General features: G+C 48.8%; 1 protein-coding gene across 1 annotated transcript; it reads left to right on the top strand.

The window, feature by feature from the left end:
- Positions 1-639: 639 nt before the first annotated feature.
- LOC104469019 (paired box protein Pax-7-like) lies at positions 640-12,005 on the top strand. Its single transcript, XM_010083350.1, has 3 exons — positions 640-708; positions 7,633-7,879; positions 11,485-12,005. The coding sequence occupies exons 1-3, from the start codon at positions 664-666 to the stop codon at positions 11,598-11,600; spliced, it is 408 nt and encodes a 135-aa protein (XP_010081652.1). The 5' UTR covers positions 640-663; the 3' UTR covers positions 11,601-12,005.
- The last annotated feature ends 516 nt before the right edge of the window (positions 12,006-12,521 follow it).

Below are 12,521 nucleotides of genomic sequence, written 5' to 3'. Positions count from 1 at the left end.
ACACCTAATGCTTAGGTAACACACGGTGGATAATGGTATTGATGGTTAGTAAAGCACAAACCGCCCATTTTTAGAGGGGAGATAGTCGGCAGTGCATGGAAATCAGACCCCTTTGACACATTCGACATGGCAAGGCACTAGTTAGCCTTTTGGCTCGAGTCTCTCCCGTTTCTGGAAGGGGTAAGTCCATGTCTTGTGATTTTGCTTGTCAGTGAAATTAATGCCCATAGAACTGGCACCCCCTTTACCTTAGACAGCCCCCACTTAGCACAGCATGTCTTTTTGTTTCCTCTCTGCTTATCCGGACTACTAAAAGCTTTGCCATCTGCTTTTATCTAAGTGACAGTAGAGTTTGGTGCCCTAACATCAGGGATAGTCGCTTGTGTTTTTAGATCAAGCAGTTTTTGATGTAATTCCCATTCACAGTGATGCCTCCCCCTGCTCCCCTCCAAATTACAGCTGTATAACCCCGTGGTGCTTCTGATTTCCTTACGGTATTTCCATTGCAAGAAGAGCCCACTCCTCTTTCCCCATCAAGACTTAAACAATTTCTCTGATCCTTATAGCTAAGTCCTTCCCATTCTTTTGTATAGCTTAGAAACTTTTCTTTAGACCTTCTCCATAATTTGTACATCTCTACAGAAGCAGGGTGCCCAAAACAAGATGCAGTGCTCCAGGTGGAACCTCACCATAGCCTTGAACAATCAGGTAATAACTTCCCATCGCCTTTTTTTTTTTTTCCCTAATCCTCTCCTTGTGCAGCCTGCATCGGTCTGCTTTGCTGCAGCTCACCATTGCATCCCCAGCTCCATCTCACCCCCAGCATCTCCCCAGGCCCTCTCCATCATGACTGTGTGGCAGTTTTTCATCCGTTAAGTGAACAGGGTCATTTTAGGACACAAACGCTCATCTCCATTTCACCTGCTGTGTCCTAGACCACTCCCCTACGGTGCTGAAACATCCTTCAGATGTTTTGAGTCACTGAAAGGCACTGGTGATATTTCTGGGTGTTTGTTCCCTGCCAAACTGTACCACTGCTCAAGCACAAGCCCACAGTATCCGTTTCTGAGCACTTTGAAGGGATCTGTCTCATACACATCAGAAAGGATTCAGGCACATTGCATTCTGTTCCTGGCTTTGCTTCTGACACCCTTCGCATGGCCTTGGGAAAGGTACTCCGGTATTTTCCAGCAGAGTGGGGAAGGTCAGGAGAACGAGACATCACCGCTATGCAGCAGCAGCCACATCAACCTGGGGGTCCTTCTGTAGCAGGAAGGACTTGTGAGATCGTGTTATCTCATCTAACGCTGTTCTCTTTAGCTCTAGTAAGATACTGATGGATGGATGATAAATACCTGGCTAGATGAGGCAGTGGAGCATCAGCTTTCTTAAACTTTAAGCCACACCAAAATCAAAGTACCCAGTTAGGTCACCTGCTTGTTGCAGTGAATCAGGACTGTGCTTGGAAGTCAGTGAAGTTGCCCTTAAAGAAGGCTGACGTGAAGTTTGCTCCCCAGGCTCCAAAATTGAGTTGGAAGTGCCATTAGATGGAAGGGACTGCAATCACCCGGATCAGATCTTTTCTAGGTGCAAGCAATGTGAAACACTGTCCGGATCCTTGGCCTGATTGCGAAATCAAATTTAATGGGTGTACTCACTGGATTGGTTTGGCATATTGGGATACAACTCAGCTGGGTCTAGTGATTTAGAAAATATTCAAAATTAATTGCTTGGTTTTGTGAGTGCAGTGTTAGTGATTGCTACATAAGTCATTTTAGTCCTACCTAGGGGCATATTTGCATATATTTGTCCTCCTTTCAAGTGAAGATCTTTGGGGAAACTGTATTTATCTCCTCCCAAGTCTTTCTTCGGCTTTCAGTAGTCCTACAGTCACCTCTTCATTTTGTTTCCGTTTAATGTATGTATAGAATAATCGACTCTTCCTCTTCCCACCAAGTGCAAATGAATCCACAGAGATCAAAAAGCATTAATATGAGGAAGGGTTACCTTCTGCAAGCGAGAAGGAAAAGATTAGCTGAACAGGCTGCAAAATAAAGATGGAAAAGATTAAGCTGGGTCCCCACAAAGTAGCTAAGAAGAGTCTTGGAGGAGGACAGAGGATGACCAAGCTGAATCAACCACAAATGGCAGAGAGACCAAGCCCCCATGGAGGAACTCAGAGCTAATTGTTAGCTTGGTGAATGTTGTTTGGAAAACCATAAGGTCCAGAGTGTTTCCCAGGATGACCATCAGGCCCCTGTCAGACTGCCCATTCCCTAGGAAAGCGGTTGAAACATTGACACCATGGAAGGTGAAACAAAGAGAGATCTCAGCCTAGAAACAGCCTCTGAACAACAGAGAATTTCCCTGTGCTTTTTGCCTGATGTAGTAGCAAATATCCCAACCAAAACCATTTCCATTCTTTCCCAAACAGAGAAGATTTCTACCCAGTTCCTAGGAAAGCAGTGCCACGGCCTCAGAAATGCTACCCACTGCCAGGACCCCCTTCGTTCCCCTTTCCCTTTGCCGTTTCTGCCTGGTATCCAGTTTCCATTCCTTTGGGACCACCCAGCAGCTTCTCTGGAGTTAACACCCGTCGGCTAGTTGCCGATCATTACATCTTCCCTTTATTCAGAACTTAGCCAGCTTCAGCGCTTTCTAAATGCAGCATTTTTCTAACGCAGCCTCTGATTTTGGATGCTTTACGCTGTATCAAATCAACTGTCCAGAAACGGAGACACCACAGAATCAGGGGTCACTCCGGAAAATGCTCTCTGCAGGCTCCTGCCTCCCCAGCGTGTTGTTTCCTTGGGTTTGATCTCCTTCCAACGCCTCCGTGTCCTCCTGGGCACGGGGCAGGGCAGCATCACCGACTGTAGGTATAAAGCATGTGTCCACGCCTGATCTCTCTCTCGCTGGGGGTCTTAGCAAGCCTAAAGCAAACCGATAATGCAAGTATAGGGACTCTGAGGATGTATAGCCTGTCCGGCATGGCCTGGGCTGTATTTCCCGCAGAGCTCTCGACTGCAGAGCCCAGCGAGGTGCAGCAGCCAGGTCTGCGGGGACAAGGGTTTTTATGAAACTTATCTGTTCCCCTCTCTCTGCCCTCCCTGACGCGCTCGCATCCTTCTCTATCTAAGCGATATCTCTCCCTATCACTTGTCTGCCCCTCGAGCCCCTCCTGTCCCCCCAACACACCCAACCATCCTCCCCCAACCCTAAAATTAGAAGACCTGATTGCGCAGATTGAAGGCCCTAATTGCACTTCCCTTTCCAAAGCCGCCTTCGTTTATCATAAAGGGTGCACATTTCCCCTGCTACAGTTTCCACGGCCAGAGGCCCTGAGGGCCAGCTCAGAAATGGAGGGAATTAATTACATTTTTTTAACTCCCCTTCTTTTAAAGTATGGGAGAGAGTGATGAAACGTCCCGGGGGGGGGGACATGGAACAGAGGGGAGCTGCAGAGATGAGGGTGGGGAGGGAGGCAGCAGCAGGAGGCGAGGAGGGGGGCTGGCTCTTTCATCCAGGAGGGTCTTTGTGCATTAACCTTGGGCTCCCCAACATATGAAGACCCTTACCCCCCCTCCTCCCCATGACAAATGACCTCCGGAAAGGGTAGAAACGAGGCCGAAGGCTCCTAGCACCGTGGCCGTTATTGACTTAGCCCGAAGTGCAAGCCCACGCCACGCCTGTGACTGATTTGGGACAGCAAGCAAAGGGAAAGGAGATGGGAAAGGGAGAGAGACAAGCGATGAGAGGGAGGGGAAAGGGAAGGCTGTCAGTCACTGTGATGGACAGGTAGCAGATTTCCCTCCAGATAAAACCTTACAGATGTGAAGTGGGTATTGATTTTTAGTTACTGATGATAATGCACCAAGAAGTAATAAATTATAAGAAAAGCAAGGTCAAAAAGAAAAGGTAAAAGGACTTTGCATTCTTGAGGAATAGATTTCTCCAGATGCCCCAGACTTTCCTAAGTTCAAAAGTTGCCTGGAAAATGAGTTTATCCAGCTGAAACAAGAAGTCAGATAACGCAGGCCTGCCGAGGCTGGAGGGCTTGTGTAGGGTTATCCTTGCTGGGTGGCTGCGTAGCAAGAACTCCTGTTATTTCTAACACCTTCCTGTCCTGGGATGGGGAAGATGGGATGCCGTGCTCTGGTAAACCTGTGCAAATAGTCTCAGGGGAGCCCAGCCCCAAATTGCTCCCAGCGTGCCTGGAAAAGGCAGGTGCTTCCTACGTTCCATCACCAACAACGCTGACCGGAGACCTTTGGGGTTCCTTTGGCCCCATCTGCAGCACTCAGCCCCCCTGCCCCATGAGATCCTCCAGCAGGGATGTGCATCTCGTAGCCACCTTCCAGCATCTCCCCTCTCCAGCCTTCATGGAGTTATGTATCCGTTCACCACCCTGGCATCGTTGTGATGAAATATTGGCATCCTTATATTTCACTAGGGGTCCCCAGGGGGAAGATCAGCCCATGTTTTTCAGGAATGGGTCTTAGGATGGGATGAATTGTCCTTCAGGAGTGTCAGTCTCTCTGTAGAGGGATTCTAGAGGATTAGCAGAGACTAGCAACTTAACTTCATGTGGCTAAGGTTAGTTGAGTCGAGTCCTAGCTTAAGTGACTCGCACAAGCCCTTGTGAGTCAGTAGCAGAGCTGGGATTAGAAATCAGCCCTGATTCTGACTGATTAAAGCCAATTACTGTCTTTAGTAGGAATTGTGCAAGTGTGTTCACCGGTCCCAGCTCCTCTGAACTTGAAGAGTGTGAATCTGGGTTTCATTTACTACCGTTGCTTTACATCCCTCGTTCTTTTTAAAAGGGCCTTAGCGGAAGTGTTAATATGACTTCTGCTTGCTTTAAGAGCCTTTTCTTTTCTCCGCGTAATATAAAGCATCTGACTCTTTTGGGGAGATGGCCAGGAGGGAGAGCACTAGAAAACCCTCTGCTCTGTGAGTGGTTCCGGTTGCCCTTCATTTTATAGCGCACGATTTCTTTTCTGAATCTGCAGGGGCTGGCGGCGCGGGCAGCACATCCGCAGGCAGGCAGCACTGCCAGACCTGGACAGCTCAGGAACGGAGAGGGAAAGCATCCCGGCTTCCTGCTGCCCGAGCTGGAGCTTTCCAAAAATAACTCATCATTCATAAGTCTTGTGTTTTCACGTAGGCAAGAAGGATGTTTATTGTTTTAACCATCTGATTCTGCTTATGATTGAAACCCAATAATGCCTCGTGGCTGCTGTATACGCGAGCGTCCTGGATATCTGTCAGGGCAGGATGTCACACCTACCGCTACGGCGATGCTGGAGCTATGAGCTCTGTCTGCAGCCCAGCGGGGTCGAGGGGCAGAGAAGGAGGATTCGCAGAGCTGAGCCAGATCAAAGTTCATGACCCAGCTTTAGTGGAAGGTTACAAATAACTTTGCAGCTGGCAAACCTACCTTCAGGCCGCACTCCCATGATTTCCCCGCTGCAGAAGCCTTGAGGCAGAGAGGTTTACGTTACATCCACACAGAAAAGCATGACAGCCCTATTCTCATATTAATCCACTCTGGCTTGCATATTTAAATGCAATTTCCTTTCTTCAGCCCCCTGCCTTTCAGTCTCTGGGCTGTTATGGGGCACATTTTGCACAGTGTTAGGGCTGAACAACTTCATCTAGATACCTTGAGGCTTAATCACTGTGATTAAGAAGCTGTGCCCAGAGGGTCTGGAGAGCTGGAGGTGATTTAGGCTCTGTCTGCAGTGCCCTCTGCCCTGCGGTGTAGAGGCAGCTAAGCTAGGTTTAACTTTCGGGGACCAGTAGCAAACTCTAAGCTGAGCGCAGGCTGAAAACCCTGAAGAAGGAGAGGGTAAGTGAACCCTGTCTGAGCTCTGTGCCGCGGCCACTGCGCTGCTTTTACTTGGCTTGTTCAAACCTCATTCCTGTGTCTGTGTACCACGCTGCAGTCAAACCCAGAGGCTGGGGTTAGATTGATTTTCCAGGCGTTTTGACTAACCCCCTCCCCAGTACCTCCCTATGACCTCCCCCTCTGCGGGGGTCCAGCCACCCCTGCTCCCGAATTCCCCTCCCAGACAAATGCCTGGGAAGGATCTCAGGCTGGCTGAGGCGGGAGGTGGCATCACATCAAGGGAAAGCATCTTTGCAGGACTCCTGAATCCTTCCGGGGGGGGAGGAGAAGCTTTAGAAAGCAAAAACCAGTGCGTAGCCAGTTATTCAGCCTAAGCCCCCGCTCCAGCAGGAAGGTGAGGGAGGAGGGGACGGGGAAGGTGTCGGGGTGAGCAGGAAGGGGACACGCCGCTCTATACAACCCCTCTTGTGTCCTTCCAGAGAATGTATCCCCCGCACAATAGCTCACCAGGCCGCTGGTGGGGGGATAAAGGGCTCATTTTACCACTTGCCAGGCTCCAAATATTTCCAATTTGCCACTTTAATTGATGTCAACAAGGTTATGCTAAATTCGGAGATTTTCAACCGCTCGGCATCTGAGCGCTGGCCTGGCCCCCCGAGGTGACTGGTTGTCCCCTCTCCCCCCTCCCCGCCTTTCCCCAGCACAAATACGGCGAGGCACGCCTGCGGCGGCTGCGGAGATCAACCGAGAGGCATCAGGAGGAGTTCCCTTCCTTCCCTCAGCTTCTGCAAACTCTTTACACTCTTAACTTGGCAGCCCCGGGGGTAATTTTGCTGATTGCAGGAGGCAATTGCATTAAAGCGCGAGCAGGATCTTGTGTGAAGGCCTGTAGGCAGCGGCTTACCCCAAACTCACCCGCAGGAACAAATCTGGCATCTTTGCTGCAAAAGAAGGGGGAAAAAAAAAAAAAAGATCATTAGTTCATCTGTTTCAGGTCTCAAAGCAGGAAGATCGCTTGTGTGCGAATTTAATTACATTTTCAAACTGAGCCGGACCAAGACCTGTTCTCCTTTAACATTTGAGGCTAAAGAGAACTTTGACATTTCAGTCCCTGAAGCTGAATCTGCATCAAAGGCAGAATGAGTTTGCGTCTGGTTCGGTTAGGGACCTTTGCAAACCAAGCCCTGCTCAGACTTCCAAAGAAAGAGGCTGTCTGCAGCATCCCTTTTTGAAAATATGTCCCTTTGCTCCCTGTCGCGTGTCTGCTCCTCTGCGAGGGCTGTGCGTAGGGACGGAGGGTGCTGGTTCATAGCAGTACGTGTTGAGTAGGTTTGTCCCAGGTTTATTCCTTTCTCCAGTGTTCATTCTGAACAGCACAGCTAACGTTGTTGGCAGGTCACAGAATCACAGAATGTTAGCAATTGGAAGGGACTTTAAAAGATCATCTAGTCCAATCCCCCTGCTGGAACAGGAACGAGAAAGAAAAACAAGCAAAGAAAAAAACAAAAATTCAGTGTGCTGTGAAGGAACTTCTCAGTTATCCCCTTTGAGGTCCTTCAAATCAAGTGTTAGACACAGAGGAGCCCATGTGGGGTCTGTCTGTTGTTGTTTGGTGGAAGCAGCCTTCATCCTCCAGCCTGGCCAAATCTGTATCAATATTGTGTATATACGGATAGAGCAGCACTGTACGTAGACTGTTTCTCCCTGGTATGCGTTAAGGCAGCTGTACACGTACCCTTTCTCCTCCAGACATTGACATGTTGCCTCCTCTGTTTCTCCAGGTGATGAGCATCTTGAGCAACCCCAGCGGGGTTCCTCCGCAACCCCAGGCTGACTTCTCTATCTCTCCCCTTCACGGTGGCTTGGACACCACCAACTCCATCTCTGCCAGCTGCAGCCAGCGGAGTGACTCCATCAAGTCCGTGGACAGCCTCCCAACTTCCCAGTCCTACTGTCCTCCCACCTACAGCACCACCAGTTACAGCGTGGACCCAGTGGCTGGCTACCAGTATGGACAGTACGGACAAAGTAAGTGCACTGGTTGTATTCCCCCTGCATAGGGAACAGGAGAAGAGACGGAGGGGATGGAAGAAGGTATAGATGTTGTGTTGGAAGGGATTCCCACGGAAACCTGTCCATCTAGAGAGAAAAAGGGGGTCTACTCACCACACACAGATTGAGATTACTCCACACAGCCTCCCCAACACTCTCACAGTCCAATTCAAAAATCCCAATTGAAATATTTTAGGTAAAACATTTTTATTAGAAAAGGACAACTTCCAGACCTCTGTCCTTCCCCCTCTCCAATTCTTCCTTTCCAAAAGCCCCACAACATGTTTACCCTGTTCAATCAAAGGAAAGCTGAGATTTTAATGCCATCCCTTAGTGATGCAGAACTATGTGTGTCTCTTTTTCCCCTCCTCTGCATAAGGTAGGGGCTGGGTCCGTGCTCAGAGATATTACTACAAAATGCATTAAGCTGGTGCCTGTCAATGGTGCTGTGGTTCTGCAAAAGCTGAAGTGAGGCTGGGATTGTTAATCCTGAACCTAAACCTCAGACTCAAAAGGCAGAGGGACACTGGAAGGATTTTATTTCTCCTCCAGAATGGATGGGTCACAAAAACACCAGCGAGCCTGGCAAAGGGCTCACCTGCCGGTGTTAAACTAATGATAAGTGGTGTTGTGAGAGAGTGATCCGTGGAGGGTTAAAGGTGCATCCTCTTCCTCCGGGAGCGCTCCTGCTTGCCCATAGCTTGTCCTCAGTGACCTTTCCTTCCATTTGGCTGTGGCTTTTTATTCCCCTCTCCGTCACAGCCCTTTAATGTCTTTAACTTCTCCGGCTAAATGAGAACCGGCTGTGGCGGCAGACGGGATCAATAGCAGCTTCCCCCCACCCCTCCTTTTTTTGTTTTTCGGGAGTTTGATCTGTGACCCCTTGACCTTCCCCTCGCTTCTGGATGTGAGGCTGGACACACGTGCTATTGATAAAAATCTTAAACAAATTCCAATACCATGTATTTCCAATAAAGATTCCCTTGGGCAAGACGTTAGTCACACCCATGTGTGTAAAAAATAAAATAAGGAGGACGAGCTATGTTTTCTGAGAGACCAGCAGAGGAGAAGGAAAGAGAAAGAAGGGTTTGTCTTGGTTTGCTGCAGGAATTTTGACTTGGGCCTCTCCTTATGCTGATGAAAAACTGCTGACGCAGCTGTATTTGTGGTGTTTTATTTGCCCCCTTTCCTGATTTCTGTCGCATAGCTCCCTCTTTTCTGCTGGACACCCATTAAATTTACAAGCCCATGGCAGATGCAGCACAAACCAACTGTAGCTGCTCTAAGGTGGGATCTACATTAAGCAGCAAACTCCACGTGTGTGCACGTGTATCTATAGATATCTGTATTTACAGCTCTGTCCAGGCAATACATAAATCCACGTCACTTTAAACCTTTCTTATAATGAGCCCCATTTATTATCATCTCTATGCGAGGAAACAGTTTTCACTGGTAATTAGTCCTGTTAGAGCAATCACTTACATGAAGTTGACCTTGATATAACAACATTTTTTCATGTCTTTCTCCAGTGCATGTTGTATTTAGCAGATACTTCTAATTCCTCCTGCTTTTTAATTCTTCACTGCTTCTTTTCTTGTTTAAATGCCAGTTGGTGTGAGGTGACCTCTACTATGTCATTTATTGATGCTCAGGTCAGGTCATATATTTCTTTCTTCTATGATGCAGCAAAAAAAGTATCAAAACTGTTTTTAGTGAACACTGTGATATAATAAGAATGGGGGGGTTGTGGTGGGGGCAGGCTCTGTGTAACGGGGACATAACCTGGGCTTGTAAAGAAGAGCTCTGGAGCTTGGGACCTGGCCCAGAAAATCTCTCTGTCCCCTCACTTGTCTCCTTATTCTTTGTTTTAGAAACACAAAACCAGACACACTTTCTCTCTCACATAAGCAAATAAACACCCAGAGTACTTTTGATAAGTTTTTGGTTTTATTTTGGCTTCCACTGTATTAAAGCAACAAACCACGTCTTTGACTTCTGGGACGGGATACCTTGGTGCCTTTGAACTCTTCCTCCTGGCACAGAAAGCAATGTTGGGACTTCAGCGTGGTTTTTTTAGAGGGATGGGACTGCCATCAAATTTCCATTTTGCTGAGTGCTGCCCAGAGCAGGATGAGCAGCTCTGTTCCCAGCACCCATCTGAACTCACTCAGAGCACAGGTGACAACCACACACCCAAGCAGCGTGTCCGAGGAGTGAACCTCCTCTTTCCTACAGCCTCTCAAAGACATTATTTAATGTGGTTATTATCTGAAATATTAGGGGATCAAGCCGAAAAGGTCTGGACGAGAGCCATACCTTGGGGTCTAATCCTAATCCTTGAAGCTAGAGGCACTATAACACAACATTACAGAGCCCAGTGCTCCAGTTTAGCTTCTCCAGGATCCCAGTCCCCAAGGAGCTCCAGCCAGCGTGCCACCTCCACTTGCCTAACTCAGCCCCTTCCAGCCTCAGCCGCCTGCGGAAGCTGTGCTCCCCTTGCTTCGGCCCCGGATAACTCACCCCGTGCCAAGCCTGCTCGCTTCCAGCCTGCCAGCGCTCGCCCAGCCTGCGCTGTCCCAGCCGGTGAGGAGCAGAGATGCCAGGTTAATGTGGTCCTCGCAGTTCCCAAAGGCCGGAGCTGTGTTAATGATGCCGGTGATGGAACGCAGAAGCGTGAAAGGAATTCTAATAGATATGACAAGTCTAATAAGAATTTGTGGCTGGAAGGGACCTCCTCTGGGGCAGGCATCTGACAAGACATTGATGGCTGAAATTTGTTTACTCATTGGCACCGATTGTAGGTCTCCTGCCAGCTCCTTATTAATCTAATTTGAGACATTAAAGCTAGCGAAAGGGAGAGACTTGACTGAAGCTCAGCTAATGAGCAATGTCACCATCCTGCCCCAGTCCTCTTTCCCCCCCAGACCACGGGGCAGTCGGGCGAGCTGGGATGCGGGTTCACGCCTCGCCCCGGGAGTCGTGGCTGTGGTTCTCACCCAGATGGAGATAAGCAAAGCGGCTTCCCTTAGGAAGGGTGGATGAAAGCAGGCAGCGGAGCTCACACGGATGAGTCAGCACGCAGATTCGAGCCCTGTCCGGACGTGGTGAGCTTCCACTGAAATCTCTGGAATCATTTCCACCAGCATCGTGAGAGCAGGAGCTGGCTTTGCCGCTGTGAGATGATCCAGAGAGGTGAGGCTGGAAGGTTTATCTTCCTGGCTTTCTGCTTAGGCTCATCTTCAGACAGCTCCCTCGGAAACACCATTTTCCATGGCAGCAGGAGAATTCTAGCTCTTTTCAGCAGGTTCACAGGGAGATTTGAGGGACTGCAGCAGGACGCACGGAGGGCACTCTGCACGCCACAGCTGTCTCTGTTCTGTCAGGTGTTTCTGGCAGGACCATCACGTGTTTGCACAATGTCCTTGGCATGTCTGTGACAACCACTGCATTGGGCGTCTCTTTGTAAGAGTCACTCTGTTGGTTACGCACCCTTTGATGGTGAAAGCTTCATTTCCACTAAATGCTAACACTCATGTTGTACTCTTTGCTCACCCTCTTTTTTTTTCCCCCCTTCTCTTCAGCTGCTGTTGATTATTTGGCCAAGAACGTGAGTCTGTCTACACAGCGTAGGATGAAGCTGGGAGAACATTCAGCCGTTCTGGGCCTCCTACCAGTAGAGACAGGCCAAGCTTACTGAAGAGTCCGACTGTGCCAACGACCCGCTCCAGCATCTTGATACCACTGGAGAAAACACCACCAGCCTTCCAGGGATCTGCCTGTACCCGGACCCTGCTCCTTCCCAATTCCCTTCCGCCTCCTACCAACTTTGAGCTGTGAAGGAGACGGGAAAGAGCGGGAGGGCTCTCCAAGTATCCAGCTCCTCCCAGAGCACTCATCTCAGAGGCAAGCCTGGCCTCTGGGACCTGACTCCTCCTGTGGCCAGAGACAACGGGTTGGGTACATTTATTAACCCCGAGTTTGTGCCCTCCCTCTGAGCTACCTGGCCATGGCATTTTGCCCACACTTAAGGACTTTCCATTGATCTAGGTAGTTGGCATAGTCAAAGCCAAAATGATCTTTTTTTTTTTCTTTGTAAAAAAAATGTTTTGTTTTGTTTCCTTTTCTTTCCATTGCTGTAAATTTGGTGAATGTTGTATAGGAAGGAATAACCAAGCTGATCATTAAGGGTGATATAATTCGGGACCACAGAAGACCTATGGACCAAATATAAGAACTTGTTTTAAAAAAAAAAAAAAAAACAAAAAACAAACCACAAAGACAAAATCAGAAAAACACATATATTAAAGTGACAGCGAATTTCCCCACCCCTCTACCCTTCTGTTCTCACTGATGGCTTCTCAAAGCAGGGCCAAAGCAGGCCAGATCGCTGCTAAGCAGGGGCAGGATGTAAGTCCGTCCAGCCTGGGACCTTTGGAAAGTGTAAATGTAAATTGCTGCATGAGGACTGGAGATGATGGGCACAGGCACAAACAACATTTACTTTTCCTCTTAGGGACCAATTTAGAGGTGATTGTCACTGCAAAGACACGGGCATCTGATAGCAGCAGGAGATGTGATAGCGAACGCTGGCCTTGCACGCACAGAGGAACGGCATCAG

This window comes from Pterocles gutturalis, unplaced genomic scaffold (assembly GCF_000699245.1).
Source record: "Pterocles gutturalis isolate BGI_N339 unplaced genomic scaffold, ASM69924v1 scaffold34345, whole genome shotgun sequence".
Taxonomy (NCBI): domain Eukaryota; kingdom Metazoa; phylum Chordata; class Aves; order Pterocliformes; family Pteroclidae; genus Pterocles; species Pterocles gutturalis.
This window is presented reverse-complemented; position numbering and strand designations above follow the sequence as displayed.

Coding starts and splice junctions, on each gene's coding strand:
- LOC104469019 (XM_010083350.1), top strand. CDS start 664: ATGCAGTGCTCCAGGTGGAACCTCACCATAGCCTTGAACAATCAG. Junction 709..7,632: donor CCATAGCCTTGAACAATCAG/GTAATAACTTCC, acceptor CTGTTTCTCCAG/GTGATGAGCATCTTGAGCAA. Junction 7,880..11,484: donor GTATGGACAGTACGGACAAA/GTAAGTGCACTG, acceptor CCTTCTCTTCAG/CTGCTGTTGATTATTTGGCC.